At 47.0% G+C, this 26,317-nt stretch overlaps 2 protein-coding genes across 2 annotated transcripts in view; one reads left to right on the forward strand and one right to left on the reverse strand.

The window, feature by feature from the left end:
- The window catches only part of TSEN15 (tRNA splicing endonuclease subunit 15), a 37,021-nt gene extending 19,076 nt beyond the window's left edge, over positions 1–17,945 (reverse strand). Inside the window, exons 1-3 of the mRNA XM_049777573.1 lie at positions 17,750–17,945; positions 17,349–17,465; positions 3,412–3,629 (exon numbers count right to left, since the gene is read on the reverse strand). Coding sequence (XP_049633530.1) covers positions 3,412–3,629; positions 17,349–17,465; positions 17,750–17,945 — 531 coding nt within the window. The remainder of the gene's footprint in view (positions 1–3,411; positions 3,630–17,348; positions 17,466–17,749) is intronic.
- COLGALT2 (collagen beta(1-O)galactosyltransferase 2) overlaps positions 17,925–26,317 on the forward strand; it is a 53,217-nt gene continuing 44,824 nt past the window's right edge. Inside the window, exon 1 of the mRNA XM_049776656.1 lies at positions 17,925–18,206. Within this exon, the coding sequence (XP_049632613.1) occupies positions 17,944–18,206 (263 nt within the window). The 5' untranslated portion in view covers positions 17,925–17,943. The remainder of the gene's footprint in view (positions 18,207–26,317) is intronic.

Consider the following 26,317-nt stretch of genomic DNA (forward strand, 5'->3'; position numbering starts at 1 on the left):
CGATCTTGTAGGTGGAGGGGGAACTTTTTAAGAAACAGAAGAAACTTCTTTCTGACTCTAAAAAACAAATCCTACCTCTGTGGGGATAGACCTAATACACCCCTGAGACCACGAGGCTAATGACAATGCAGGGCAGTGAGTGGCAGAGGCCCATGCTGTGTGGCCACACAGGACGCAGAAGTCAAAGTCAAAAAGAAAAAGTCAAAGCTGCTCTCCAAAGGAGGATCCAAGACACCCCACCTCCATACTAACATTTCCAAAAGGCAAGACTAACTGAAGAAAATGGAGCAGGGAGAGGAAGTGAGTCTCACTGGGTCTGAATCACCGATCCCAAGGCAGACAAGGATGTGATCTACCTGGAAGACAGTGTTGCTGCTGTTGGTTTGGGGGCTACCCCCGTGGTCCTTAGGACTTGTGCTTGGCTCTGCATTTGGGGAATCACTCCTGGTAGGGCTCAGAGAAACATGGGATTTGAACCCAGGTCTCTGCAAGCGAGGCAAGAACAACAGGACTGCACTTTTTGTTTTTTCTGGCAAAAGGGGAGACATTTTGAAGAGGAATCTGCCCCAACCCCCTGAGCTTCTATGTGGGAAGCCTGTTTTCTGGGCTCTGGAAAGTCAAGAAATATGTCCATTCTCTTCTCACTCAACCACCAGGGCATGCCGTCACTGGTGGACTTTGAAGAAAGGACCGGATGGAAGAAGCTTTTCTACTCTCTGACTCATGTCAAACTGGGGGACAATTTTGGGGGCCTGCACACAGCCCTTGAAACCTAGTACAGCTGGGAAGCAGCTGCTGGAGTGTAGATCTAAGCACAGCATGTGAGCCTCACTCATTTACTCAGCAGCAGAATAGGGCTCTTGTAGCTCCAACCATGCTTAAACTATATGGTACTGATGGGTGAGCCAGAATCCAAGCTGATGATGTATGCCCAGATCTGAGCAGGGATTTCACCCCACCCAGAAACATGTAGCATATTAAGAAGATGCCTGACGAATGTAATGAAAGTGAGTCCAGCAGATAGGAAAGCAGAGATCACGGAAGTGAAAAAAGCCCAGGCAGTTTGCACTGACCAATCAAATGAGAGAACTGAAAAAGCAGTACCGTAGCATCATTTAAAAAAAAATTAGGGGGGCTAGAGAGACTAGCACAGCAGTAAGACGTTTGCCTTGCATGCAGAAGGACGCTGTGATTTGAATCCTGGATCCCATGTGGTCCCCCGAGCTTGCTGGGGTTGATTTCGGAGTGTAGAGCCAGGAGTAGCCCCTGAGTGCTGTCGGGTGTGACCCAAAAACAAAAACAAAAAAATTAGGGGTCGGAGCTGTAGGCACAGCCATAGGGCGTTTGCCTTGCACGTGCTAACCTAGGACAGACCACAGTTTAATCCCCAAGCCAGGAGCGATTTCTGTGAGCATAGTCAGGAGTAACCCCCTGAACAGGCGTTTGCCTTGCAAGCAGCCAATCCAGGACGGACACTGGTTCAAATCCCTGCATCCCATATGGTTCCCTGTGCCTGCCAGGAACAATTTCTGAGCACAGAGCCTGGAGTAACCCCTGAAGTGCTGCTGGGTGTGACCCAAAACAAACAATAAAATAAAATAAATAAGTAAAATTAGGAACTGAAAGCAATAGTATAGCAGGGAGGATGTTTGGCTTGCCTTGCATATGGCTGACCTCAGTTCGACCCTCACCCATCCCATATAGTTCCCTGAGCATCACCAGGGGTAATTCCTGAGAACAGAGCCTATAAGCCAGGAGTCTCAAACTCACGGCCCTCAAGCCGCAAACGGCCCTCTGTACAACATTTTGTGGCCCTGCCCTAGAGGAATCTTTGTTTTGTTTTGTTTTAGTTGTTTGGGTTCACCACCCTCCAATGTTCAAGGCTTACTACTGGACTTTGCACTCAAGGATCACCCCGGCTTTTCCTCCTGTGGCCCCCCACGTAATTGAGTTGAGACCCTAAGCCCTTGGCATTGCTGCGTATGGTCCAAAAACAAACCACTACCACCACCACCAACAAAAATCAGTTAAGATTCTTGAGAAAGATAAAGCAAAATGCTAGATGGAGGGGTTGGGGAGCAATCCTGCTGCTGATTCCCTAGGACATTCTTATATAATGCTCCAATGTTGGTTGAACCTGTAGAAACACCCAACAAGCAAAACACTGGCATTATTTGGTGGGGGGATAATTTTATTTATTTAGTTTTTAAATATCATAGTTACAAGGTTGTTTTGTATTTAGTTTTTCTTCTCCACAGATAAAGTTGTTCATTACTGAGTTTACAATCATAAATGTACAACCTTCACCAACACGGCCATTATTATTCCCATCCTACAGATGAGGAAACTAAGGCAGCAACAAATCACAAAATCAGAGCTGGGGAGAGAACTCAACTTAATCTCAGTTCACCCCACAATCCTGACCATCATGGTGTACCTACCTCTGCTGTGTTAGATCTTTACTTTATGGCAGAGGAGCACATCCAAGGGTTTTACTTGGATTATGGGGGGTGGTGGTAGCATTAGATGTATCAGCAGCCTATTAAATGAGCAGAACACAATAGGAGCCAGAGTATAGTGGGGAAGGCATTGGCCATCGACCCCACTCACAGGGTTTGATCCCCAGCAATTCCTATGCCCTCCCACTTTCGCCAGGAGTAAGCCTTAGCATAGAGCTCAAGGCTGGTGTGGTCCCCAGACAAACAAAGATCAGCAAAAGGGGAATGACATTTAGACTGATGCCTTCGCTCCATTTGACCACATCCTATGCCAACCCCCATTCTACCATCTTCTCAATGCTGCAATTTCCACCCCTGACATTCTACTTAAGCTCCAAATTCTGCAGAATCTTACAAATGCCCTCCACCCTCCACTCCCAAGAGACCCCAATTAATTAAAATCGCTGATAGGAATCTTGGGGAAAAAAAAAAAAACAAGCCAGGATGGTGGCTTAAGTTACTTAACCCACCACTTTCTGAAGAAGGGGGGGTCTCCTCTGGGGGTTAATGAGGTCACCCTCTCTCCAGTAAAGTTCCCTGGCCATCTAAACACCATCAAGGAGAGGGTTATCAAGATGACTATTATATGTGTTTTTATATTTAATATATATATATATATATAATATATATATATATATATATTACTATATATATATCCTCGTCGTCACAGCCCACCTAATAGTAATATCATCCTTCTTATTATCCAGCTTCTGTCGGAGAGGTTCGGGGTACCCCGTAGGCGAACGACCCGACCCCATGCGCTCATGGGCACAAACACTGGCAGAGACCTTGGCAGGCACTTTGGCAGCGACAGCTGCGACACTGCGCCAGGCGGGACGGCGGGACCGGGGGATGCCGGCATCGTCGGGGACCCCCTGGGGGTCTCCCCGGTGGCCCCGGCGCACTCCTGACCCTTGGGGTGGCTGCCCATCCCAGGCGTCCTCGGGAGCCCAGGGGCGACCGCCTCCAGGGCCCGGCCCGCTGGTGCCCGCAATCGCGCGACAAAGTCCCCACGCACTCCGCCATGTCCCTTGCCTCGGTGTGCGCCGCCGGCTCGTCCGGCTGGAAGCGCGTCCACCCTCGCGCACCGGGTTCCGTCTCCAGCGCGCCTGGGCCCAAGGTTCCGCACCCCTGGGAGCCCCAGGACCTCGATTTAAAGTGTCAGGACTCTCCTCTCTCTGGGCCTGTTTGCAAACTCTTAGACCTCCAACCAGAGTTTGGGCTGCAGGAGGAAAAGCAGAGAAGCAAAAACCATGCTTTGAGGTGAAGGGACACCCCCTCCCCAAGGTCAGGGAGGTTCCAGGAATAACAGTTTGTGTGCTGAAGCTGGAGGATACGCAGGGCTGTGACCAGGAGGAGGGGGAGGAGGTGGAGGAGGAGGAGGAGGAGAAGAGATCCTGGGGGTGGTGGCAAGAGGAGAAGATGGAATTGGGGCGGGACTCGACGGTCCCAACCAAGAAAACCTTTGCTGTTCAACACGCAAAACATCCAATAATTCGGACTTCAGATTCTTCCCCAGATGTCTGTGAACATCTGGATGTCAGAGTAGGTAGCAAACTGAATGTCCCAGACTGTCAAAAGAGCAATCTTGTGCTATCTTAGAAAAAGGCAGAGGTGGGAGGAAAAAAAAGAAGGTAAAGCTGGTTTTCTGGAAGGTTCTCTGGTAGCAAGCTAGGTGGTCCCCAGTGGCAGAAGTGCACATGAGAAGTTCCCTATCTATCCTTTCCTCCTTCCTTCTTCCTTCCTTCCTTCCTTCCTTCCTTCCTTCCTTCCTTCCTTCCTCCCTCCCCCTTCCTTCTTCTCTTCCTTCCTACCTTCTTTCCTTCCTTCCCCTCCATCTTTCCTCCTTCCTCCCCATCCCATCCCTCACCCTCCCTATCTCCTCCTTTCTTCTTTCTTTTTCCTTCCTTCCTTCCTTCTTTCCTTCCTCCCTCTCTCCATCCCATCCTCCCTCCCTATCTCCTCCTTTCTTCTTTTTCCTCCTTCCCTCTTTCCTTTCCTTCCTTCCTATTTTCCTTCCTCTTCCTTTCTTCTTTCCTATCTTCTTCCTCCTTCCCTCTTTCCTTCCTTCCTATCTTCCTGCCGCTTCCTTTCCTCTTTCCCCTTTCCTTCCATCCTTCTTCTCCTTCCTTCCTTCTCCCTCTTTCCTTCCTCTCTGTCCCTCTTTCCCTTCTCCCTTCCTTCTCCCTCTTTTCTTCCTCTTCCGTTCCTCTTTCCCCTCTCCTTCCTTCTTTCTCCCTCTTTCCTTCCTCTTCCGTTCCTCTTTCCCCTTTCCTTTCTTCCTTCCTCCCTCTTTCCTCTTCCTTTCCTCTTCCCCTTTCCTACCTTACTTTCTTTTTTCTTTTTCTCCTTTCCTTCCTTTCCTTTTCCTTCCTTCTTCCTTGCCTCCTTTTCCCCCTCCTTCCTCCCTACTTCCCTTCCCTCCCCTTCATCTTCCCCTTCGTCTCTTGCTTCTTTCCTTCTTCCCTACCTCTGTCCCTACCTCCCTCCTTACTTCTGTCTGTCCTAGCCTTGCTTGTTTTAAGCCACATTCAGCCCATGCCCCAGGAGTTACTCCTGACTTTGTGCTCAGGAATTATACTCTAAGTGTTTTGGTGACCAAAGAGAAGCAAGTGACAATAGCTTAACAATCATCGGAAGTGAATGAGTGTTTCAGTCAAATCCTAATAGATTATCTAACTTCCAGGAAAGCCCTATAAATTTCTTTGCATTATGAGAAGAAGGGAGGATCGATGCTATGAGAAGCGGGGATCATCCATAAAGATAGAGATAGTGGAATCAGGGAGTGTAAGTTGTACTCAGATGTCGTCAGGAACAATTTAAGTTTAAGGGAAAGAGAATGGCCAAGATCAGGGGATTCCAGGAAGAGACAGGAAGGTCCATATCTGCAGAAATATCAAGCTTCTGTGTTTGGCAAGTTGATTCCAGAAAGAAGAAAGAAAGAAAGAAAGAAAGAAAGAAAGAAAGAAAGAAAGAAAGAAAGAAAGAAAGAAAAAGAAGAAAGAAAGAAAGAAAGAAAGGAAAGAAAGAAAGAAAGAAAGAAAGAAAGAAAGAAAGAAAGAAGAAAGAAAGAAGCCCAAATACTTCTAAGAGTATTTAACTGTTTCTCTTTATTTTGTTGTTTGGGGTTTTTTTTTTTGGGGGGGGACACACCTGGTGGCACTCAGGGATTGCTCCCTGGCTCTTCACTCAGAAATTGCTCCTGAAAGGCTCAGGGAACCATATGGGATGCCAGGATAGATCCTGGGTCCATCCCGGTTGTCCACATGCAAGGCAAAATGCCCTACCACTGTGCTATCATTCTGGCCTGAATATTAACTGTTTCTGACTTTTAATTTATTATTTGTTAAAGAGAGTCAAAGACTTTAGTGTTAAGAAAAAAAGGAGGAGGGGGGAGGAGGAGAACAGGGGACGAGGAGAAGAAGGAGGAGGAAGAGAAGAAGAGGAGGAGAAGGAGAACAAAGAAGAGGAAAAGGTGGAGGAGGAGAAAGAGGGGAGGAGGAGGAGAAGAAGAAGAAGAAGAAAAGAGGAGGCAGAGAAGAGGAAGAGAAGAAGAGGAGGAGGAGGAAGAGGAGAAGTGAAGAGGAGAAGTGGAAGAGAAGGAGAAGAGGAGGAGAAAAAGGAGAAGAGGAGGAGGAAAAGGGGGAGAGGAAGAGGAGGAGGAGGAAAAGAAGAGGAGGAGGAGGAGAAGGAGGAGGACACATCTTTTCAGTATCTCTGAGTAAGGTAAAGAAAGAGGATTTGAGAACACAGAATTTAAAAGCTGGGTTTTTACTTTTCCTGCTATCTAGCATACATTGTCCAAAGAGAGGTTCAAATTTTAGTCTCTGATAAAATGGCTTTCCCCTTTGTGACTGCTTCAATACTTCAGCTTCTTGGAGAGGCCCAGGTAGGTAGGGGAAAAGGTTGGATAAATAACAAAAAAATGAAGGGTCGCAACATAGCCCAGATTTCATCAGATCCAGTGTAACCTGCTCCTTGTTCTACTATTTCCATCTTGGTTTCCTGAGCCAACCCATTTTATTCTTACCAAGAAGAAAAATAAAACATCTGTTGTGCTAGACAGAGCCATGAATTCAGTTTGAATGCCCAGGGGGAAGAAAAAAAAAGTTTTGAATTGTGATGAGAACTTTAAGCAGAGTTCAAAAAAGACAAAAGCTTTTATACAGTGCTGTGTGAGACATTGATCTCAGGCTGGAAATGGGGGCTAGCCTGCCTTATCAGTGTTGATCTCACTGGAAGAACATTTAAACTCTCTTCTTACTTCTTTTCTTACCAAACACCCACTTTCCCATCTGTGCTGGTCTAGGCCAGGTGTTGGCACAATTAGTCAAATATTCAGAGTGCTCCTGGATTCACTCTTCATATGGATAAGCATTTGTGAGAGTTCAGTGAGAGAATTTAAACTGCAGTGCCTTCTAAACACCTTCTAATTCAGCGCCCCCGTTATAATACAATGTTCTTTCCAGGACCTTGTTCATTTAAGAGTGAAACCAGACTTGCCTGAATGATAGGATTGCAGGGAGGGTGCTTGCCTTGCACACAAATGATAGGGTTTGATTCCTGGCATCCCATCCTGAACCCCTCCAAAAGTAATTTCTGAGCACAGAGCCAGGAATCAGCCTTGAGCATTGCCAAGTGTATTCCAAATATAAAAAAAAAGAAAGGAAAGAAAGAAAGAAAGAAAGAAAGAAGAAAGAAAGAAAGAAAGAAAGAAAGAAAGAAAGAAAGAAAGAAAGAAAAGAAAGAAAGAAAGAAAGAAAGAAGAAAGAGAGAAAGAGAGAGAAAGAGAGAAAGAAAGAAAGAAAGAAGAGAAAGAAAGAGAAAGAAGAGAAAGAAGAGAAAGAAAGAAGAAAAGAAAGAAGAAAGAAAGAAAGAAAGAAAGAACAGAAAAAGAGAAAAGAAAGAAAGAAAGAAAGAAAGAAAGAAAGAAAAGGAAGAAAGCAAGACCAGAAAGAAAGAAAGAAAGAAAGACAGAAGGAAAGAAAGAGAAAAGAAAAGAAAGAAAGAACGAAAAAGAAAGAAAGAGAGAGAAGAAAGAAAGAAAGAAAGAAAGATAAGAAAGAAAGGAAAGAAAGAACGAAAGAAAGAAAGACAGAAAGAAAGAACGAAAGAAAGAAAGAAAAAAGAAAGAAAGAAAGAAAAAGAAAGAAGAAAGAAAGAAAGAAAAGGAAGAAAGAAGGAAAAGAAATAAGAAAAAGAAAGAAAGGAGGGACGAAAGAAAAGAAAGAAAGATAGAAAACGAAGAAAGAAAGAAAGAAAGAAAAAGAAGGAAGGAAGGAAGGAAGGAAGGAAGGAAGGAAGGAAAGGAGGAAGGAAGGAAGGAGAACGGAAGGAAGGAAGGAAGGAAGGAAGGAAGAAGGAAGGAAGGAAGGAAGGAAGGAAGGAAGGAAGGAAGGAAGAGAATACTGGCATCCCATATGGTCCCCAAGCCTACCATGAATAATTTTGAGCACAGAGCCAGGACTAATGCCTGAACACTGTCATGTATGGCCCCAAAAACCAAATCAAACAACAAACAAACAACTCACAAAACTAGTGCAGAGCCAGAGCGGTGGCGCAAGTGGTAAGGTGTTTGCCTTGCATGCACTAACCCAGGACAGGACCATGGTTCCATCCCCTTGTGTCCCATATGGTTTCCCAAGCCAGGAGCAATTTCTGAGTGTATAGCCAGGAGTACACCCCTGCGCGTCACCAGGTGTGGCCAAAACACAACAAAAAATGATTTGTTGGGGTAGTAATGATTACACAGTGGAAGGGGCCTTGCACCACACCTTGCGTCACCAGTGTAGTTCCCCAAACTCCCTCCCCCCCAAAAAAAAAAACTCAAAAGATTTTTACTTTTTGGGAGTCTAAGAAATGGCATAGAGTGTTTAGGGACACATGAAAAGCACCCACTTCAATTCCTGGTACCATGTACCTTCCTGAGCATTTCTGGCTATAATCTGGAGGTCCCCAAGCACTAAAGCACTATTGCATTCTTACATTGAACCACCAGGCCTATTGGTTGAATATAATTGGGAATGACCCTCTGTGTATTTCTTGGGAAGCCTCCTAAAATACTTTCACTTTTACAACAATAACAATATACATATATGCCTTATGTTTTATCTACGTATTTCATAACTAATTTACCAAAACCTAAACTGTTCAGGGCAAGCTGGCAGACTGAAGGCCTGCATGAAGACATTGAATCTCTGTCTTGCTCATAAGACCATCAACTGATTAGACAAGAACCCCCAACCTACAGGTACCTTATTTTACTCAGATTCTACTGATTGAACTATTAATCTCACCTGAAAAAAATTCCTCCCAGCCACATCTGGATTATTTGGAGGGTCCCCGAGCTGAGCAAAGCTTGACACTTAAAGATTCCAACAAGTAAAGTTCTAGTGGAAATTATGAAAATAGTTTTTACAAAACTGAATTTAGGGTTTATTTCTGGGAGGCAGAGAAATGGCTAATAGAGCCAGGCAGGGGAGCACAAAGTCAGTGATGAGGCTCTGATTTACAAAGGAGATACTAAGAAGGAGAGTGTTCATTTGAGCAGGAGCATTTAGTACACACACACACACACACACACACACACACACACACACACACACACACGCGCGCGCGCGCGCGCGAATGTGCGCACTCCATGTGGTTAAATATTTTACCTTGAGGGGCCGGTGAGGTGGCACTAGAGGTAAGGTGTCTGCCTTGCAAGCGCTAGCTAAGGAAGGACCACAGTTCGATCCCCCGGCATACCATATGGTCCCCCCAAGCCAGGGGCAATTTCTGAGCACTTAGCCAGGAGTAACCCCTGAGCATCAAACAGGTGTGGCCCCAAAAACAAAAACAAAAAAAATTTACCTTGAATCTTTCACCCAAAGACTTAGAGCACTAAGGGATAATTCATTGGCGAGTTGTGCAAATAAGCAAATAAATAACGGCACAGCTGCGTTCTGAAGTAATCCTTGGCTTTGTTAACATGAAAGGCCTCAAAACAAATTTCTGGTCCAAGAATTATCCTGTCTGTCTCCATCAGGGGATTTTTCTCCATGTCTGCTCGACATGCTAAAGAGAAATAACAATTGGCACTTTTTAAGTTTTGTTGCAGTAATTGACATATAAGATTCTGGTATGTGATATAATGTTCACTATTTTTAAACATTACAGAAATAGTCATCACAATAATTCTAGTTTCCATGAGTCACTATAGAAAGCTATAAAACAAAAAAATTTTTTTATCTTGTGAAAGGAATTTTCAGGATCTGTTCTCTTCACAGCTTTCAAGCATGCAGTGTGGAATTATTTGTGGTAATCTTCATGTCTCTGTTATCTGCTTATGACTTCATCGTTTTGTTTTTTACTTGTTAATCATTGCTTTTTTGGTTTGGGGACCACAATTAATGGTGCTCACAGCTTACTCCTGGCTCTGCACTCAGGGATCACTCCTGGCAGGCTTGGGAGACCATAAGGGGTGTTTGGATAAAACCCATGTTGGCATCCTATAAGGCAAATGTCCTCCCTACTGTGCTATTGCTCTGGTCCCAGCCTTTTTTTTTTTGGTTTTGGGCTACACTTGGAGGTGCTCAGGAATCACTCTTGGCAGGCTCACGGGGGCATATAAAATGCCAGGGATCTAACCCAGGTTGGCTGCATGCAAGGCAAGCACCTTACCTACTGTACTATCATTCTGACCCCCCCCCCCCACTCACTTAATAACTTTATAACTAGATTTTGGTGTTTTTTATTCTTTTATCTGTTTCTGAACAGTCAGAATATTTAACTTCCTTTTGAATTTTTTGGAGACTCAAAGATTATTTATACAAGTTTTTTTTTTCTTAAGGGGAGGTTTGGGCCACATCCAGTGGGGCCCACAACTTTCTCCTGATTCTGTGCTCAGGGATCACACCTGGTGGGCTCAGGAACCATATGGGATGATGAAGATCTAATCTGGGTTGCTACATGCAAGACAATCATCTTATCCACTATACTATCACTTTGGACTCATTCACACATGTTCTTCATTTTCCTGTGTGGGTGATATGGGTTACGAGCCTCAGATCTGATTTCTAGTACAGTTACATTGTGAGCAGACATTTCATCCTGTCCTTAATGTAGCATATTTAAATATTTTGTTGTTTCATTGTTTCAACTTTATAGAAGCATAATTAGTACAGAACATCATGTATATATATGAAGCGTGCTGTGTAATGGTTTGAGATAAAGGTATGTTTGCTAATATGTAAACACATTTGCTAATACTTTTGCTAGGGCGTGTGTATGTATGTGTTTGTGAGTTATGAGAACAATTTTGTTTGCTTTGGAGCCACACCTGGCTGTACTCAGGGCCTACTCAGTGTTCTGCACTCAGGGATCATTTCTGGCGGTGTTCAGGGGACCATAGGAATGCCAAGGATCAAATGCAGGTTGATTGTGTGCAAGACAAGTCCCCTCCCAGCTGTGCTATTGCTGCAGCCTGAATTGGGAGAACTTTGAAGTTGCTCTTGGCAGCTTGCAGGCATCCCATACCACATTATTAAAATAATCCCTGCACTGAGCTTCCAACATGTTCATCTTGCAAAGAAAACTGCCCTCTCTAACCCCATCTGCCCATCTCCACAGCTTTCACCCCCTTCAGGTCACCAATACATCTTTTTCTTCTGTACATTAATCTTTGTCCAGTTAATTTCCACTAGTGTGTTGTTTTAATTTAAATTAATGAGTTCTGGGGGCTGGAGAGATAGCATGGAGGTAAGGCGTTTGCCTTTCATGCAAGAGGTCATCGGTTCGAATCCCAGCATCCCATATGGTCCCCCGTGCCTGCCGGGAGCAATTTCTGAGCATGGAGCCAGGAGTAACCCCTGAGCACTGCCGGGTGTGACCCAAAAACCACAAAAAAAAAAAAAATTAATGAGTTCTAGAGTTGGTGTGGACATGGCCTTTCTCGGCTCTGCCCAGTTTCTGCTGCCCCTTAATTAAGCCCAAGGGTCTGAAAGCTGCAGGGTAATGGCAGAGAAACTCACAAAGCAGTCAGATAAAGTTCCAGCAGTCAGCCAGCTTTATTTCACAGTCCCTACCACCATGTACACTTCCTTAGATGGCCTCTACACTAAGCCTTTTTCTAGCAGCTACTTCTCTACTCTTTCTGGCTCTCTTTGCCTCTGTCTCCCTTTCAGTTGCTTTTCCAGGCTTGCTTGCTGACTAACTCCCTTTGCTGACGATACTGCTGATGCTTCTTTGCTGCTGCGTAACTGCTGATGCTGAATCTGATCCTGACTTGCTGATATTGAATCTGAAGCTGAATCTCTCTGTTGAATCTCGCTGTGAAGTACAGAGAAGGATTTTGGTGAGGGATTTCACTTCCTTTGGTCAAATTCCTAAATCATATGGCAATTCAGTTTGGACTGTTTCAGAAAACAAACAAACCAACCCTTCCAGTTTTCCATCACGGCTGCACCCATTTCTGTGCCCAGGCATATGGCATTAGCATGTCTTTTTTGTTTGTTTTGTTTTTTTGGGCCACACCCATTTGATGCTGAGGGGTTACTCCTGGCTAAGCGCTCAGAAATTGCCCCTGGTTTGGGGGGACCATATGGAATGCCAAGGGATCGAACCGCAGTCCTTCCTTGGCTAGTGCTTACAAGGCAGACACCTTACCTCTAGCGCCACCTTGCCAGCCCCACATCTTCTACTCTTGATAGAGAGAAAAAAATCTCAACATTCTTAGGAAAGTACAGAAAACCCTGGATAGTCAAAGCGATCTGAGAAAGAACAAAGCCAGGAACATTATGCTTTCATTGTGTTGTTTTTGTTTTTGTTTTTTTGGGGGGACACAGCCAGTGGTGTTCAATAGTTACTCCAGACTCTGTGCTCAGGAATCACTCCTGGTGATGCTCGGGGGACTGTCTGGGTTGCGGGAAATGGAACCCAGGTTGGCTGTGTGCAAGGAAAATGCTCTCCCTGTTGTTCTACTCTGATTCAAGCATCACATTTTTCTGATATCAAAACTGTGATTAGAAGAACAGCGTAGTTCTGAATAAAAGCACCATGGCCCATGGCACAGAATGAAGAACTTGAAAATAAACCTTGTTGTGGAGGTAACTAATATTTGACAGTTGTGCCATGAACACTCTGTAAGGCAAAGATTGCATCCTTTTCCAAGTGGTGAAAGATAAGGGTTAAATTTGATTCCTGTACCTATGAACGTCCAGTTTAGGACCAGAGCAATAGCACATCAGGTGGGTCACTTGCCTTACATGCAATCAAAGTAAATTCAATCCCCAGCATCCCACCTGGTCCCCTGAGCCCTGTCAGGATTGATTTCTCTGAGTGCAGAGCCAGGAGTCAGCCCTGAGCATTGCCGAGTGTGCCATTCCCAGAGTCCAAAAGTTGGGGACCTTATCTGCAATTCTTGGTCAACTAAACCAGGGATTTAGATCACAGGCTCTACGGTGCTCTACAGAAATGCTTGGGGTTTCCAGGGTAGCACCCAGTGACACCTGAAGGGCTGTGCAAGCCAGGAATCAAATTTGGGTCAGGCCTATGTCTAGCATGGGCTGTACCACCTTTTAGTGCCTTACTAATAGGTTTTTCAAAATAATATTTAAAGCACAGTCAAGAGAATGGAAAAAAAGCAAACAACTAATAATGTCTATCTCAAAGCTTCTGCACAGTGGAAGCCAGGATGAGGAAGAGGAAAAGGAACCTCAGGAACAGGCAGAAAGGATTGCAAAGCAGCTATCAGACAAGGAGTGCATGTTCGGCATCTAGTCAGTGCTCACACAACTCAACAAACAAACAAACAAACAAGCAAACAAATAGCCCCACTTAAAAGTGGACAAATGCCTGAAGAGACATTTCCCTGTAAAGACTTGCAAATGGCAATTGGGACCAAGGCTTGGGTTTTCACATGGAGTCATCATGGAAAAATACAAATCCAACCCACAATGACGTGATCATCTCACACCTCTTAGAAGGACAATTGTCCAAAAACCAATGAATAACTTAAAAGAATGGAGCAATGGCTCTAGTGCTCACAACCAGGTTTGGTACACTGAGGTCCTGAGTTCAGTCCTCATGATCTTCCAAGTACTGATGAATGCAGGGAGCACAGCTAGACCCACTACTCACAAGAGAGTAATACCTAGATTTTGAGCACTGTTAGCAGCATTCCTACCTCACACCTGAAAAAGACAAAGAGATAATTCATGCTTGCAGGGACGTGTAGAAAAAGACATGCTAGGGGCCGGTTCGGTCCCCCGGCGTCCCATATGGTCCCCCCAAGCCAGGGGCAATTTCTGAGCACTTAGTCAGGAGTAACCCCTGAGCATCAAACAGGTGTGGCCCGAAAAGCAAAACAACAAAAAAAAAAAACAAACAAAAAAGAGTAGAAGATGCAACAGGGCTCAAGAACTGTCAGTTATTCACTAGCATGTGACCTCTGTCCCAGAGGCACTTATTTCCTCCTCTCCTTGGCTGCCACAGACCCCTGGAGACACCTGGCCATCCTCCTCTCCTCCCCCGAACAAAGACCCTGCATACCCTAGTGATGCTGAGGATGAGTCTGCAAGGAAGTGCCTTGGCTACCAGACTGCGGAGCAGAGATGTGTGAGTACAGCTTGGCAAACATAATGTCACTGCCAAAAAATTGAAGACAAGGACACAATGCCCCAGACATACAAACAATTAATCTTTAATAAAGGGGCAAGGAATGCAAAATGGAGTAAGGAGACCCTCTTCAACAAGTGGTGTTGGGACAACTGGTCAGCCACCTGCAAAAAAGCTAACTCAGACTTTCATCTAACACCACGCACAAAGGTCAAATCCAAATGGATTAAAAACCTTTATATCAGACCTGGAACCATAAGGTATGTAGAATGACATGTAGGTAGAACATTCCATGACATTGAGACCAAAGGCATCTTCAAGGAGGAAAGAGCACTGTCCAAACAAGTGAAAGCAGAGATAAACAAATGGGAGTATATTAAGTTGAAAAGCTTCTGCACCTCAAAGGAAATAGTGACTAGGATACAAAGGCCACCCACAGAATGGGAGAAACTATTCACCCAATACCCATCAGATAAGGGGCTAATATCTAAGATATACAAGGTACTAACAGAACTTAACAAGAAAAAAACAACTAACCTCATCAAAAAAATGGGGAAAAGAAATGAACAAACAACTCCCCAAAGTAGAACTACAAATGGTCAAAAGGCACATGAAAAAATGCTCCACATCACTAATCATAAGGGAGATGCGAATCAAAACAAGGAGGTACCATCTCATGCCACAGAGACTGGCACACATCACAAAGAACAAGAACAACCAATGCTGGCATGTATGTGGGGAGAAGGAACTCTTATTTACTGATGGTGGGAATGCTGTCTAGTTCAGCCTTTATGGAAAACAATCTGGAGATTCCTCAAAAAACTGGACATTGAGCTTCCATATGATCCAGCTATACCACTCCTAGGAATATACCGTAGGAACACAAAAACACAATACAAATATGCCTTCTGCACACCAATTTTCATTGCAGAGCTATTTACAATAGCCAGAATCTGGACACAACCCAGAAGCCTGACAACAGATGAGTGGCTAAAGAAACTGTGATACATATACACAATGGAATACTATGCAGCTGTCAGGATAAATGAAGTTATGAAATTTTCCTACATACGGATGGACATGGATACTATTATGCTGAATGAAATAAGTCAGAGGGAGAGAGATACAGGATAGTTTTGCTCATCTATAGGAGTTAAGAAAAATAAGAGACATTATTGTAATCATACACAGAGACAATAGAGATTAGGGCTAGAAGGACTGGTCCACAGAATGAAATTTAGCACAAAGAGTGGTGAGTTTAGTTAGAGAAATAATTACACTGACAATTATCATGACAATGGTAGTGAGTGAGAGGAATAGAATGCCTGTCTGGAATACAGGCAGGGGGTGCTGGAAGAAGGAGATGGGGGATATTGGTGGTGGAAATGTTATAACTGAAACTCAACTATAAACATGTTTGTAATCATGGTGCTTAAATAAAGATATTCTAAACAAAAGGACACACATGCCTCACTCGGACCCATTTGCTATGGGAGGATCATTGGTGGCCTCATGATTTTTAACCACCGCTCACTTTTTGTTTATAATTCATTATTTGTGAATTTGCTCTTTAGAAATTCATTCTATGTGGGCAGGGGGCAGGTGTTGGGGGAGACACCATGTCCTCTTTCCTTGCTGATTTCTAAAGAACTTGATGAAGGAATCTGTAGTCTGGGGACTCAGCATTCCCTAAACTGCCTTCTCCCCCTCAAATTCCCCTTCCGTGCTCCTGTTTTCGAAATGATTTAGCATTGGAGTGATGGCTGAGAGGGTTGAGCTCATGCTTTACAAGCAGGAGGTCTAGGCTTGAACCTCCATATCTGATGGTCCCCGAGCACCACCAGAAGTGATCCCTAAGCAGAAAGCCTGTGGTACCCCACGAACACCATTGGATAGAGCCTCAAAACAAAACAAAATTATATCTGCCATGTTTTAAAAGCAAAATAGACTTCATTTATCTTTTCTTTTAGAGTTTTTGGACTATACCCAGTAGTGCTCAGGGGCTACTTCTGGCTCTGTGCCTGTGCTCGGAGATCACTTCTGACTGGGCTCAGGTGACCCAAGGGGATTCTGGGGATCAGTCCCAGGGCAGTCACATGCAAGGCAAGTGCCCTTCCTTTCTGTACTATCACTGCAACACCATAAATGGACGAGTTTTTAAATGGATGTTTTGCAAATTCCCATGGTGGGGAAACATTTCATGTTGTTCACAGACTAAGCAGTGGTTCTTTCAGGAGAATTCTGCAAAGCTACTTTTCATCCAAATGTCAGCAAAGATCAGATAGGGCCCTGGCACTGGGTCATTTTAGGTGTTTTTTCATTCTCTGAAAAGACACAGCTAAACCAGTGACTTTGGGGACCGGAGGGAAAGAGAAGACAAAAGCATAGTCTTCTTCCATGAGGCTCAGTTTGCAGAGGCGATGTTTACACAGCAGTGACCTGCTACTTCTTGGCGAGTGCAGCAGACGGCTCTGTGGTTGAGCATTTACCTAGCCTGTGTGAGGCCGTGGGTCACAGCCCTATCACCACAGGCCCCCAGCACTGCAGGACTAAGCTCCCCTGACTCCTGGCTGTGGCCTTTGACAGAAAATAATTAGGACCAATAGCCCTGCCATGGCTGGATTCTGGCCCCGTGAGTTCATTCTCACATCACTGATCAGCACTTTGACCAAATTCCAACTCCTGGAATTTGTAAAAGTCAGACAGATGGACTTGGAATAGCCCAGGAGCTCTGGAGAGCCCACCCGGTTCTCTAGTTAATTCCGGGGCACGACAGAGCTTAGGAAAGCAGCTCTAGGTGGAAACGTTGATCAGAATTAGAGGTCACGAAGGGGGAACCTCGAAACCAACCACTCCACTGAGAGGGGCAGCAGCTCTGGGGGCCAGAGCAAGAGAATACTCTGAAGGTCACAGGCGCGAATGGACCGACGTCCCATACAGACAGATCCCAGGGGAAGGCTGGCCTCGGGTGAGGGTTGGAGCTGGCTTTGAGAGAGGTCCACAGGGGCCCTTCTTGGCCCTCCTCGCAATGATCCTGTAGCTTGCAAACTGCTCCCCATTCGCCTTACATCGGCTCTTCCTAGGGCGGAAAAAAAACAAACGAGATGCAGCGAATGAATTTCCTTGGTAAATTGCTCTCCATCCAGGGGGCAAGCTCTGGACCCTTCAGCCACCCCAGGGCTCATCATCGCCGCAAGGGCCTTGTTTGAAAGGGAGTGCTGGAAAGTGCCCCCCCCCGCCCCGCCCTCTCACCGGGAGCAGCCTCGGAGCGCGCGACTGTGCTACGGCGGCGACGGGCCATCGGGCCGGCCCCGTCAATGGGCGCTTTATGCGAACCTGGACACGTTGCATCACTGGAAGCTCGGCCGACTGCGGTTAGCAAAGGCCGGAGAAATGTTCCCGGAGTGGTGCCGCTGTATACACAACGCGGACACACACACACACACACACACACACACACACACAGTGTACACATTGGAACACACGCGCGCGCCCATTGGCAGGCGCAGTCACACATCTCCACCCCGGGGGCACCGCAGACCCATGGATTGCAGCCCCCCGATTCCAATGGAATTTTCAGGGACTAGGCACAGACAGACAGACAGACAGACACACACACACACACACACACACACACACACACACACACACACGCTTTGGTTCGCTCTGAGCCCGCGCGCACAGGTCCTGGGGTGCCCCCTCTGGGCCTGGGCGGGGCGCGGCGGCGGGCGGGGCCCACACGGCCGATCGGGGGGCCGGGAGCGCGCGGGGCTCGGGGCGAGTCATCCCGGGCGCCTCCCGCGCGGGTCTCGCTGCCCGAGCCACCGCTGCCGGTCTGCGTCCCACCATGGGCGCGAGCCCTGCAGGACCCCCGGCCTGGTGGCCGCTGCTGGTGGCCTGCGCGCTCCTGGGCGGCGGCTGCGGGGCTCTCCAAGAGGCCGAGCCGGACTCGGAGGACACGGCCGGCGAGCCGGTGGTGTTCCCCGAGTCGCCGCTGAGGAGACCCACGGTGCTGGTGGCCGTGCTGGCCCGCAACGCGGCGCCCGCGCTGCCGCACTTTCTGGGCTGTTTGGAGCGTCTGGATTACCCCAAGAACAGGATGGCCATCTGGTGAGCCTGGAGAGGGGGGACGCCCGCACTGACCACCCCCCCCCCCCCAGAAACCGGAGCGTCCGGGGCAGAGCCTGCGCGCGAGGGTTGGGACGCACGCGCTCAGCGGTGCACCTAGCATGGGGACCCGGACCCGGCCGGCGGGGACGCTTGAGGACCCTTTAGCGTCACCCTACCGGACCTCCAGTGCCGGAGCGCAACCCCACGAGACAGGACCGTGGGTGCGGTCGCAGGGACAGGACGACTCCAGCTTCCCACATTCTCTGGGCTGGCCACCGCGGCTCCTGATCCTTCACGTCGGGTCCGGGGGCTTTTCCCCGGGAACTCTGCAGCGGCCGAGCGCGCACAGGGCTGCCTAGGTGCGTCGCATCCCCGGGGTGCGTCCCTGTATCTGCGGCCAAGCGCGGGGTGCCCGGGCTGGGAGTTGTACCTAGGATGGAGGCTGATTGGGCATCGTAGGGAAAGCGGAGACCCTGGAGAATACCGTGCACCCCCCTTAAAGAAACCAGGGATGCTCCGCAAAGACCCGGGAGACTGCTCCGTACTTGGAGCGGTCCCCAGAGAGTGAAGGAGAGGCGCGGGGCTGGCGGGGAGGTGCGAGATGGGAAGCCCAGGTACTTGCGCGCACACAGCAAGCTGTGCCCTACGTGACCCGCTCCACGGACCAGCCTCGGGCCATCCTGGGAGCCGGGAGCGCGCAGCACCCTAAGTTTTAACCAGAGAGGATTTAGCCGGTTTCCAATTCGAAAAAGAATGATACCAACAGTTCATTCCTGGTGGCTTTCTCCCAAAGAGCTGTTTCTAAGGTTGGGGGTAGGGGTAATGATCAGAAGACTGCTAGGAGGTCAGGAGGGGAGGAGACACTGGTTCCAGGGGTGTCCCGGAGAGCAGGTTGGATCTATGCTAAGTATCTAAGAGGCGGTGGCAGCCGAACTGAAAAATAGATCTGGAGCAGGGACTAACTCACTCAAAAATTAACCCCAATTAGGGAAGGGACAATAGCACAGCAGGGGGTGTGGTCCCTCTTGCCTTGCACGTGGCAGACCCAGATTCCATCCCCTGCATCCCATGTGACACACACACACACACACACACACACACACACACACACACACACACACAGCCTGCCAGGGGTGATTTCTGAGCGCATAGCCAGAAGTAACTCCTGAGTATCTCCAGTAATGACCCCAAAAGAAAAAATATATATATTTAGCCTAGATAAAGTGGGATTTCAACACCACCCCAGAAGTCAGTGGTGAGAATAGAAGTGGGGAATCTCCCCAAACCCACGACCCCCATCTCCCTTGAGCAGTTGGTCCCACATTGGGTCGGGTCTACAGTTGTTTGATTGCCATGTCCTCTGTGAAATGAGTGAATGGGATAAAATAGTTTCAGGACTTCTTTCAAACCCCCTATCTCACCCCTCAATGGTCCCACCAAAACCCCTCTTCAGGACTCGCCTCCTCCCTGGTGTTTCCCACAGTTTTGGGAGCTCCTCCTCAGCTGGGTCTGATTTCTGTTCTACTTGGTCCTCTGATCTGTAAGATCCTAGGCACCCCAAATCCAAGGCAAGGATCGAGCCCTGAGCTGCTCCCAGGACCCTTCTGAGAATATCATATTCAAGAATAAGAATCCAAATTCCAGAGTGGATATGCATCTGGGGGAGCTGAGCTGCCCCAAAGTCACTCCAAGCCCTAGCCTAGAGTTTCTTACAATTGTTCCCCTCCTTACACCTTTGCACCAGAGAAATTCGATTGCCAGAAGCCCCTCAGATAAACCTCTCAGGTCCTTCCTGTGTTCATGTTTAGTGCTTGCTCATTTGTGGCCAAGTGTCTCAGCCCCCCCTCCATTCAGTGATGTGACATACCTCTCCTGCATTGTGACCTACAGTCCAAGCAGCCTTGTCCTAGAAGCCAGCACTTACTTTATTTGACAAGGGGAGATTGTTTATATATTAAAGTTGCAAGATCTCCCAGTCCTGTCTTCCTCCTCAGGCTCTCCCTGTGGGCTAGCTATGTGATGGTTTTACGCCCCGTGGAGGAAGCCTCATGCCCCAAGACCAGAACATTGGAGAGAAGCAGGTCTGGAAGCAAACACTGATACAGGAAATAGTCCACACATAGTGAAGGGGGTAAAACAGGTTCAGGAACTCCAATATGCAAGCCTTCTGCTCCTAAGAAGTAGATTGCTCAGTGGGGAGAAGTCAGAACAAAAGAGAGTGTTTTCCACAGACCTGGGGTCTTTATTAGGAAGCCCCAGACCATGCCCTGGGGTGGAAAATAGGGAGGGACTTAGTTAATCCAAAAACGCCCTTTTTACAGATGGGCAGACTAAGGTCCAGCACCTACTCTTTTTGTTTTGTTTTGTTTTGGGATCACACCCAGCAGCGCTCAGGGGCTACTCTTGGCTCTATGCTCAGTAATCACCCCAGGCAGGCTCGGGGAACCATATTGGATGCCTGGATTCAAACCACCATCCTTCTGCATGCAAGGCAAATGCCCTACCTCCATGCTATCTCTCCAGCCCTCCAGCACCTACTCTTAAGAACATGCACATATGTTGTGCTTCGCACCCCCCCCCCCAGCAATGCCAGAGGATTGCTATCAGTTCTGTGCTTGAGGGTAGCTCCTGACTGGGTGCTCTGAAGACTAGAAGGTGCTGTAGCTTCCATGTAAAGCCTGCACCCCGCTTCTCTGAGCCTTCTTTTCACCCTATGCTCCTATTATTGATTTTCTTTTGTAAAGAGCAGGCACTGAACTAGTTCAGGCTGGAAAGAGTAGAGAGAGAAAAATGGGTCTCTCCAATAAATGCTTCTGGTCAGTGGAAGGCTGATCATATCTGGGAGGGGTAATCAGGGACTTCTAAATTCCATCAGGGCCACAGTGGGGAGTATCTGGGGTGCACTTTTTTAGGGAGGCCACAACTGGTGGCGCTGAGAGGTTACTCCTGGCTCTGTGCTCAGAAATTACTCCTGGTGGGGTCAGGGGACCATATGGGATGCCAGGAATTGAATACAGGTTGGCCACATGCAAACCAAAAGCCCTCCCTGAGATAGCTCCATCTCCTGGGGGGGGGGGTGTCTTTTTTGTTTTGATTTGGTTTGATTTTTGGTGATGCTCAGGGGTTACTCCTGGCTATGCACTCAGAAATCACACCTGGCTTGGGGGACCATATGGGACGCTGGGGGATCAAATCACAGTACGTCCTAGGTTAATGCGTGCAAAGAAAGCGCCCTACACTTGCGCCACCACTCTGCCCCCCTGGGGTGGGTCTTTCATCAGCAGAAGCAAATACATTTCGAAGGGAAAATAAGAGCTCTATGAAAACTTGGGAGGGAAAGAAAATTCAGAAGCAAGGCCACAGGGAGACACCACTCCCAGAAAAGTCATGTGGGCATGAGCCAGAGTTCCCTGCCAGGGGTCAGAGAATGGGTAGCTGACACCATGCAAGGCACTTCTCCAAACCTTGCACCACTGGGTGAATATGCCTATCCAAGAGAAGGTGCTATCTCATCAGAGTCTAATGTGGGTGGGAGCTTCTGCTGCTTAGGGATCTGCTCTGGTCTCTAAATCCTGGATTCTCCTTCTGTGAGGCCCAGCTGCTTAGGCTTTGTTCCTCAGAGCTGACTCTATTGCAAGAAGGGAAAAATGTCCCACAGGGCGGGACAGACTCAAATTTTTCCAAAACGGGACTTGTGGAGCAAGAGCGAGGCAGGAAAGGTCATTTTTGCATCTTCTCATCTGACCCTGCAGCCTTGCTCTGCTCACAGTCTCCTTGCCCTTTTAGGGGTTTAGAAGGGCATCCAGGAAAGCCCTTTCCCTGCTCAGGTCCTGGCACCGTCCACTGATCACATTGGCATGCGCTGGAGTATAAATCACTTGCTCATGTTTGGGGCCACAGTCAGTATTGCCAGTATGGAGTCCGCCCACTGGCTGCTGGAGAATGAACCAGATTATCTTGCCCTGTTTTAGGGAGCACAGTTGCAAGCAAACTGGAAGGATTCTGTGTTTGAGACACCCGTATTACCCAGAATTGCTTTCACTCTCCTGCCTCAATCCCCTTCTAGCTCAACCTCTTTTTAAGACTTAAGCTGTCTCCTGGGACCCCCAGAGGAAACCCCAGCCATAGTTTCTGTGCAGGAGACATGAAGGGCTTCTTGAAGTTTTATCCTTTTTTTTTTGGGGGGGGGGTTTTCTCTGTCATTGGACAGAGCCTTGCTTTAACAAGAAAGCAGCATAATCTCCCTTTCCCAATCCCGTGGCTAAACTCCAAGTTCTACGATCATAAAGAATGGAGTGGAAGGCACAAGGAATTAAAATTTGGATCCCAAATTTATGTGTTAGATCTGTCTCGGGGGGGGGGGGGGGCTGGTAGCTGCCTATGAGGAGACAGTGGAATTCTAAGTCTGTATGCACTGCCCTGTAATTACAGAACTTTTTGGATTTGCTTTTGGGAGAGTTCTCGAGCCATGATTTATTGCCAGAGAACAATGGTCCAACTTTGTAAGCAAAGACTCAGTTCTGTGGCCATGGAGACAGAAAAGGGGGCTTTCCATCTGGTCTGGGGTTTCAATTCTATGCCTTGCCTCTTGGATTCTCCATGAGAAGATTAGGGGTTATTCCTTGGACAATAGCCCACATTTTAATGCCTCTGCAGTAGCAAGCTGGTGAATGATTAGCTAGAGACACAAACATAAGTGTGTTTATAAGACATTTCTGGTTGGTTTTTCTGTTCAGATTACATTCTTTTTTTCAGAGGGGCACACCCAGCCATACTCAGGGCTTATTCCTGGCTTTGCTTGGCAGTCTTAGGGGACCATATGGATCAAACTTGGGTTGGTAGCATGCAAGGCAAGTGTCCTACCTGCTGTCCTACCACTCTTAGCCCCTCTGATTGACATTATTTATTAATATTATTATTGTTGTTTTGGGGCCACAACTGGAAATATTCAGGAGTTACTTCTTGTTCAGCACTCAGAAATTACCCCTGAGGGCTGGAGCAGTGGTATGGAAAGGTAAGGCTTCTGCCTTGCCAGCGCTAGCCTAGGATGGATCATGGTTCAGCCCTTTGGTGTCCCATATGGTCCCCCAAACCAGGAGTGATTTCTTTTTTTGGGAGGGGGCCACACCCATTTGACGCTCAGGGGCTACTCCTGGCTATGCGCTCAGAAATCGCTCCTGGCTTGGGGAAACCATGTGGGATGCGGGGGGATCGAACCACGATCCATCCTACACTAGCACTTGCAAGGCAGATACCTTACCTCTAGCACCACCTTCCTGGCCCCTTCCAGGAGTGATTTCTAAGCACATAGCCAGGAGTAACCCCTGAGCTTCACCAGGTGTGGCCCAAAAACAAAACAAAACAAAAAATTACTCCTGGAAGGCTTGGGGTATATGGGATGCTGGGGATCAAATCCAGGTAGGACACATGCAAGGTGAACACTCTACCTGCTGTACTATTGCTCTGGCTCCTCTGGTTTAATAATCACTGTTATCAGACCCATCAATAGAATGGTACACATTATGACAACTATTTTGACTTCTTGCCTTTTGCTGAGAGTCAGAGATGATGTTTCAGCTGCTGGCTAGGAAAGTAGATAATTCACAGCCCCAATTCATCTCCTTCACTTTCCTGAGTCTCCATTTTTGTTGTCCCCAATCTAGTAGCTTTGAGCTGAGGGAAGAATTTGCAAATTTACTCTCAGTTCCATAAAAGTTAAAATTTCCCTGCGACATAGGTACCAGCAGTGGCCATCCAGCCCTGCTCCAACTAGGAATCAGGAATAATAATTCAAATCCCAGTTTTGTTAGAACAAGTCCCTTGAAGTCACAGGTGCATGAGGCCTTTTACATAAGTGCTTCCAAGTCAGCAGCAGCAGTGATTTATTTTCCCTCTTCTCTTTTGTGTTGGAACCACAAAATAAGCAGATTGTGTATGTCTTAGCATTTTTATACCCAACGAAGTGATGATTCCTTTCATTGCTCTTATGTCCTTAGCATCTCAAAAATTGTCAATGAGGACCCCAGTTGAGAGTGTAGAGGTGTGGCTCAGAGGATAAGCATGTGCTTCCTTGAGAGAGATCCTGGTTCACTCCAGTATCCCACACACCCCCAAAATGAAAAAATTGCCAGTCAAATAAATATTTAAATGCTGGGGCCGTAGCAATAGCACAGTGGGTAGGGTGTTCACCTTGCACATGGCAGAACCAGGTTTGACCCCTGGAATTCCATATGGCCCCTCAAGCCTTCCATGAACAATTTCTGAGTGCAAAGCCAAGAACACAACCTCCTTATGCCTCCAGATGTGACCCATAAAACAAATAATTATTTTGTTTTAAAATAATTATTACCCAGATTTTCTTCTTAAAAATAGAATATACAGGATCTAGGTATATATATAGTATTTATATTATAGTATGGGTAAGGCTCTTGCCGTGCATGGGGCGGATCCAGGTTTGATCCCTGATCCCCCCAATGGTTCCCTGAGCCCTGCCAGGAGTGATCCCTGTGTGCAGAGTCAGTAATAAGCCCTGAGTACAGCCAAGTGAGACCCCACCTCTCATACACACAAAAAGAATAAACTCTAACAATAACAACAATGGTGAGAATGATGATGTCAAACTGTATGAGTTTGAATATTTGTCTAATCTGATCATCAGGGCTGGAGCAATAGTTCAATGTCTGAACATATGCCTTTTACTAGGAGGTCCAGGTTCAATCCCCAACATCACATGGATTACAAGTACTTCTGGCAATGGCCTGTAAGCACAAAGGGAAGGTTCGCGCCTGAGCACTGACAGGTGTGACCCCCCCAAGCAAGCAATAAATGAGAGTGAGTCTAAAATGCATCTAAAATGAGGTCTTCCTCTACTTCCTGTGAGAGGAACTAGTGCCAACAGTTTCTTATATATTCTAGAAACACCATATACCTTACACACCTCAGAAACATCACATACCTCCACACGCTCCTTTCATGCTTCACCTAGTGTGAATGTCTATTTGGGGGGGGGGCACACCTGGTAGTGCTCGAGGGTTAATCCTAACTCTGTGCTTAGAAATCACTCCTGGCAGGCTCGGGGGATCATATGCGATGCCAGGAATCGAAGCCAGGTCAGCCCGTGCAAGGCATATGCCCTACCACTGTGCTATCTCTCCAGCCCCCTAATGTGAATGTCATGAGTGCTTCATATGTCCCGCATGCCCAAGCGTGACACCTTCAAACCAAAATCTGCACTCAGGCTTTTTTACTATTATTATAACACTGTGATTTACCAAGTTGTTCACCATGCAGTTGTTTCGGGCAATCAATGTTTCAAGATGACCTCCTCATCATTATCATCAATTTCCCTAATTTCTCACCCACCACCCCAGCCTTCTCTTTGGCAAACACAGACAAATTTACTTCATCTTGTTTGGTACAACGCAAATGGAATAATTAAAACTTAGCTCAATAAAAGTCAATTTGGGACTGGAGCAATAGTAGAGTTGGTAAGTGTTTGCCCTGCACACGCCAACCTGGATTCAGTTCTTGATATCCTATTGGTGCCCTGAGCACTACAAGAAGTGATTCCTGAGCTCACAGCCCCAAGTAACCCTTGAGCAGTGCTGAGTGTGACACAAAAACAATATCAACAACAACAAAAAGGAGTCAACTTGTCATCATTGTTTCATCTCACAATGAACTTACTCATGTCATTGTCTGGGGATTTACAGGGCTGGTTGGTGGTGCTAGTAGAATCTTCTCTGTTATTGTTTGGGGATCATTGAGCTTGATGCTATTCTAAGCAACTTTTCCATCTATTTGTTATGATCCTACTGGACTGACACTACTAAAATTTGGAGGTGGTATGCGGCCGCATATGTGGCTGTGTGGTCCAGGAGCTATAGATATGGAACAATTTGTCAATTTAATTAAGTTAAATTGTGGGGTTAAGCCATTTCTGACAGAGTGCTGGGTGTGACTGAGCACTGCCTTCAGGCTAAAAGAGGAATCTGTCCACCCTTATTCCCAGAAGGCCCCAGAGTTATGAGCCTGTTTACCTGGAGCTGTCTACCTGGAAAGTTTCTTGTTCCCAGGGCTTTTAGATCCCTGCTCACTTGGGCCCTGCCCCC

This window comes from Suncus etruscus, chromosome 7, assembly GCF_024139225.1.
Source record: "Suncus etruscus isolate mSunEtr1 chromosome 7, mSunEtr1.pri.cur, whole genome shotgun sequence".
Classification (NCBI taxonomy): Eukaryota; Metazoa; Chordata; class Mammalia; order Eulipotyphla; family Soricidae; genus Suncus; species Suncus etruscus.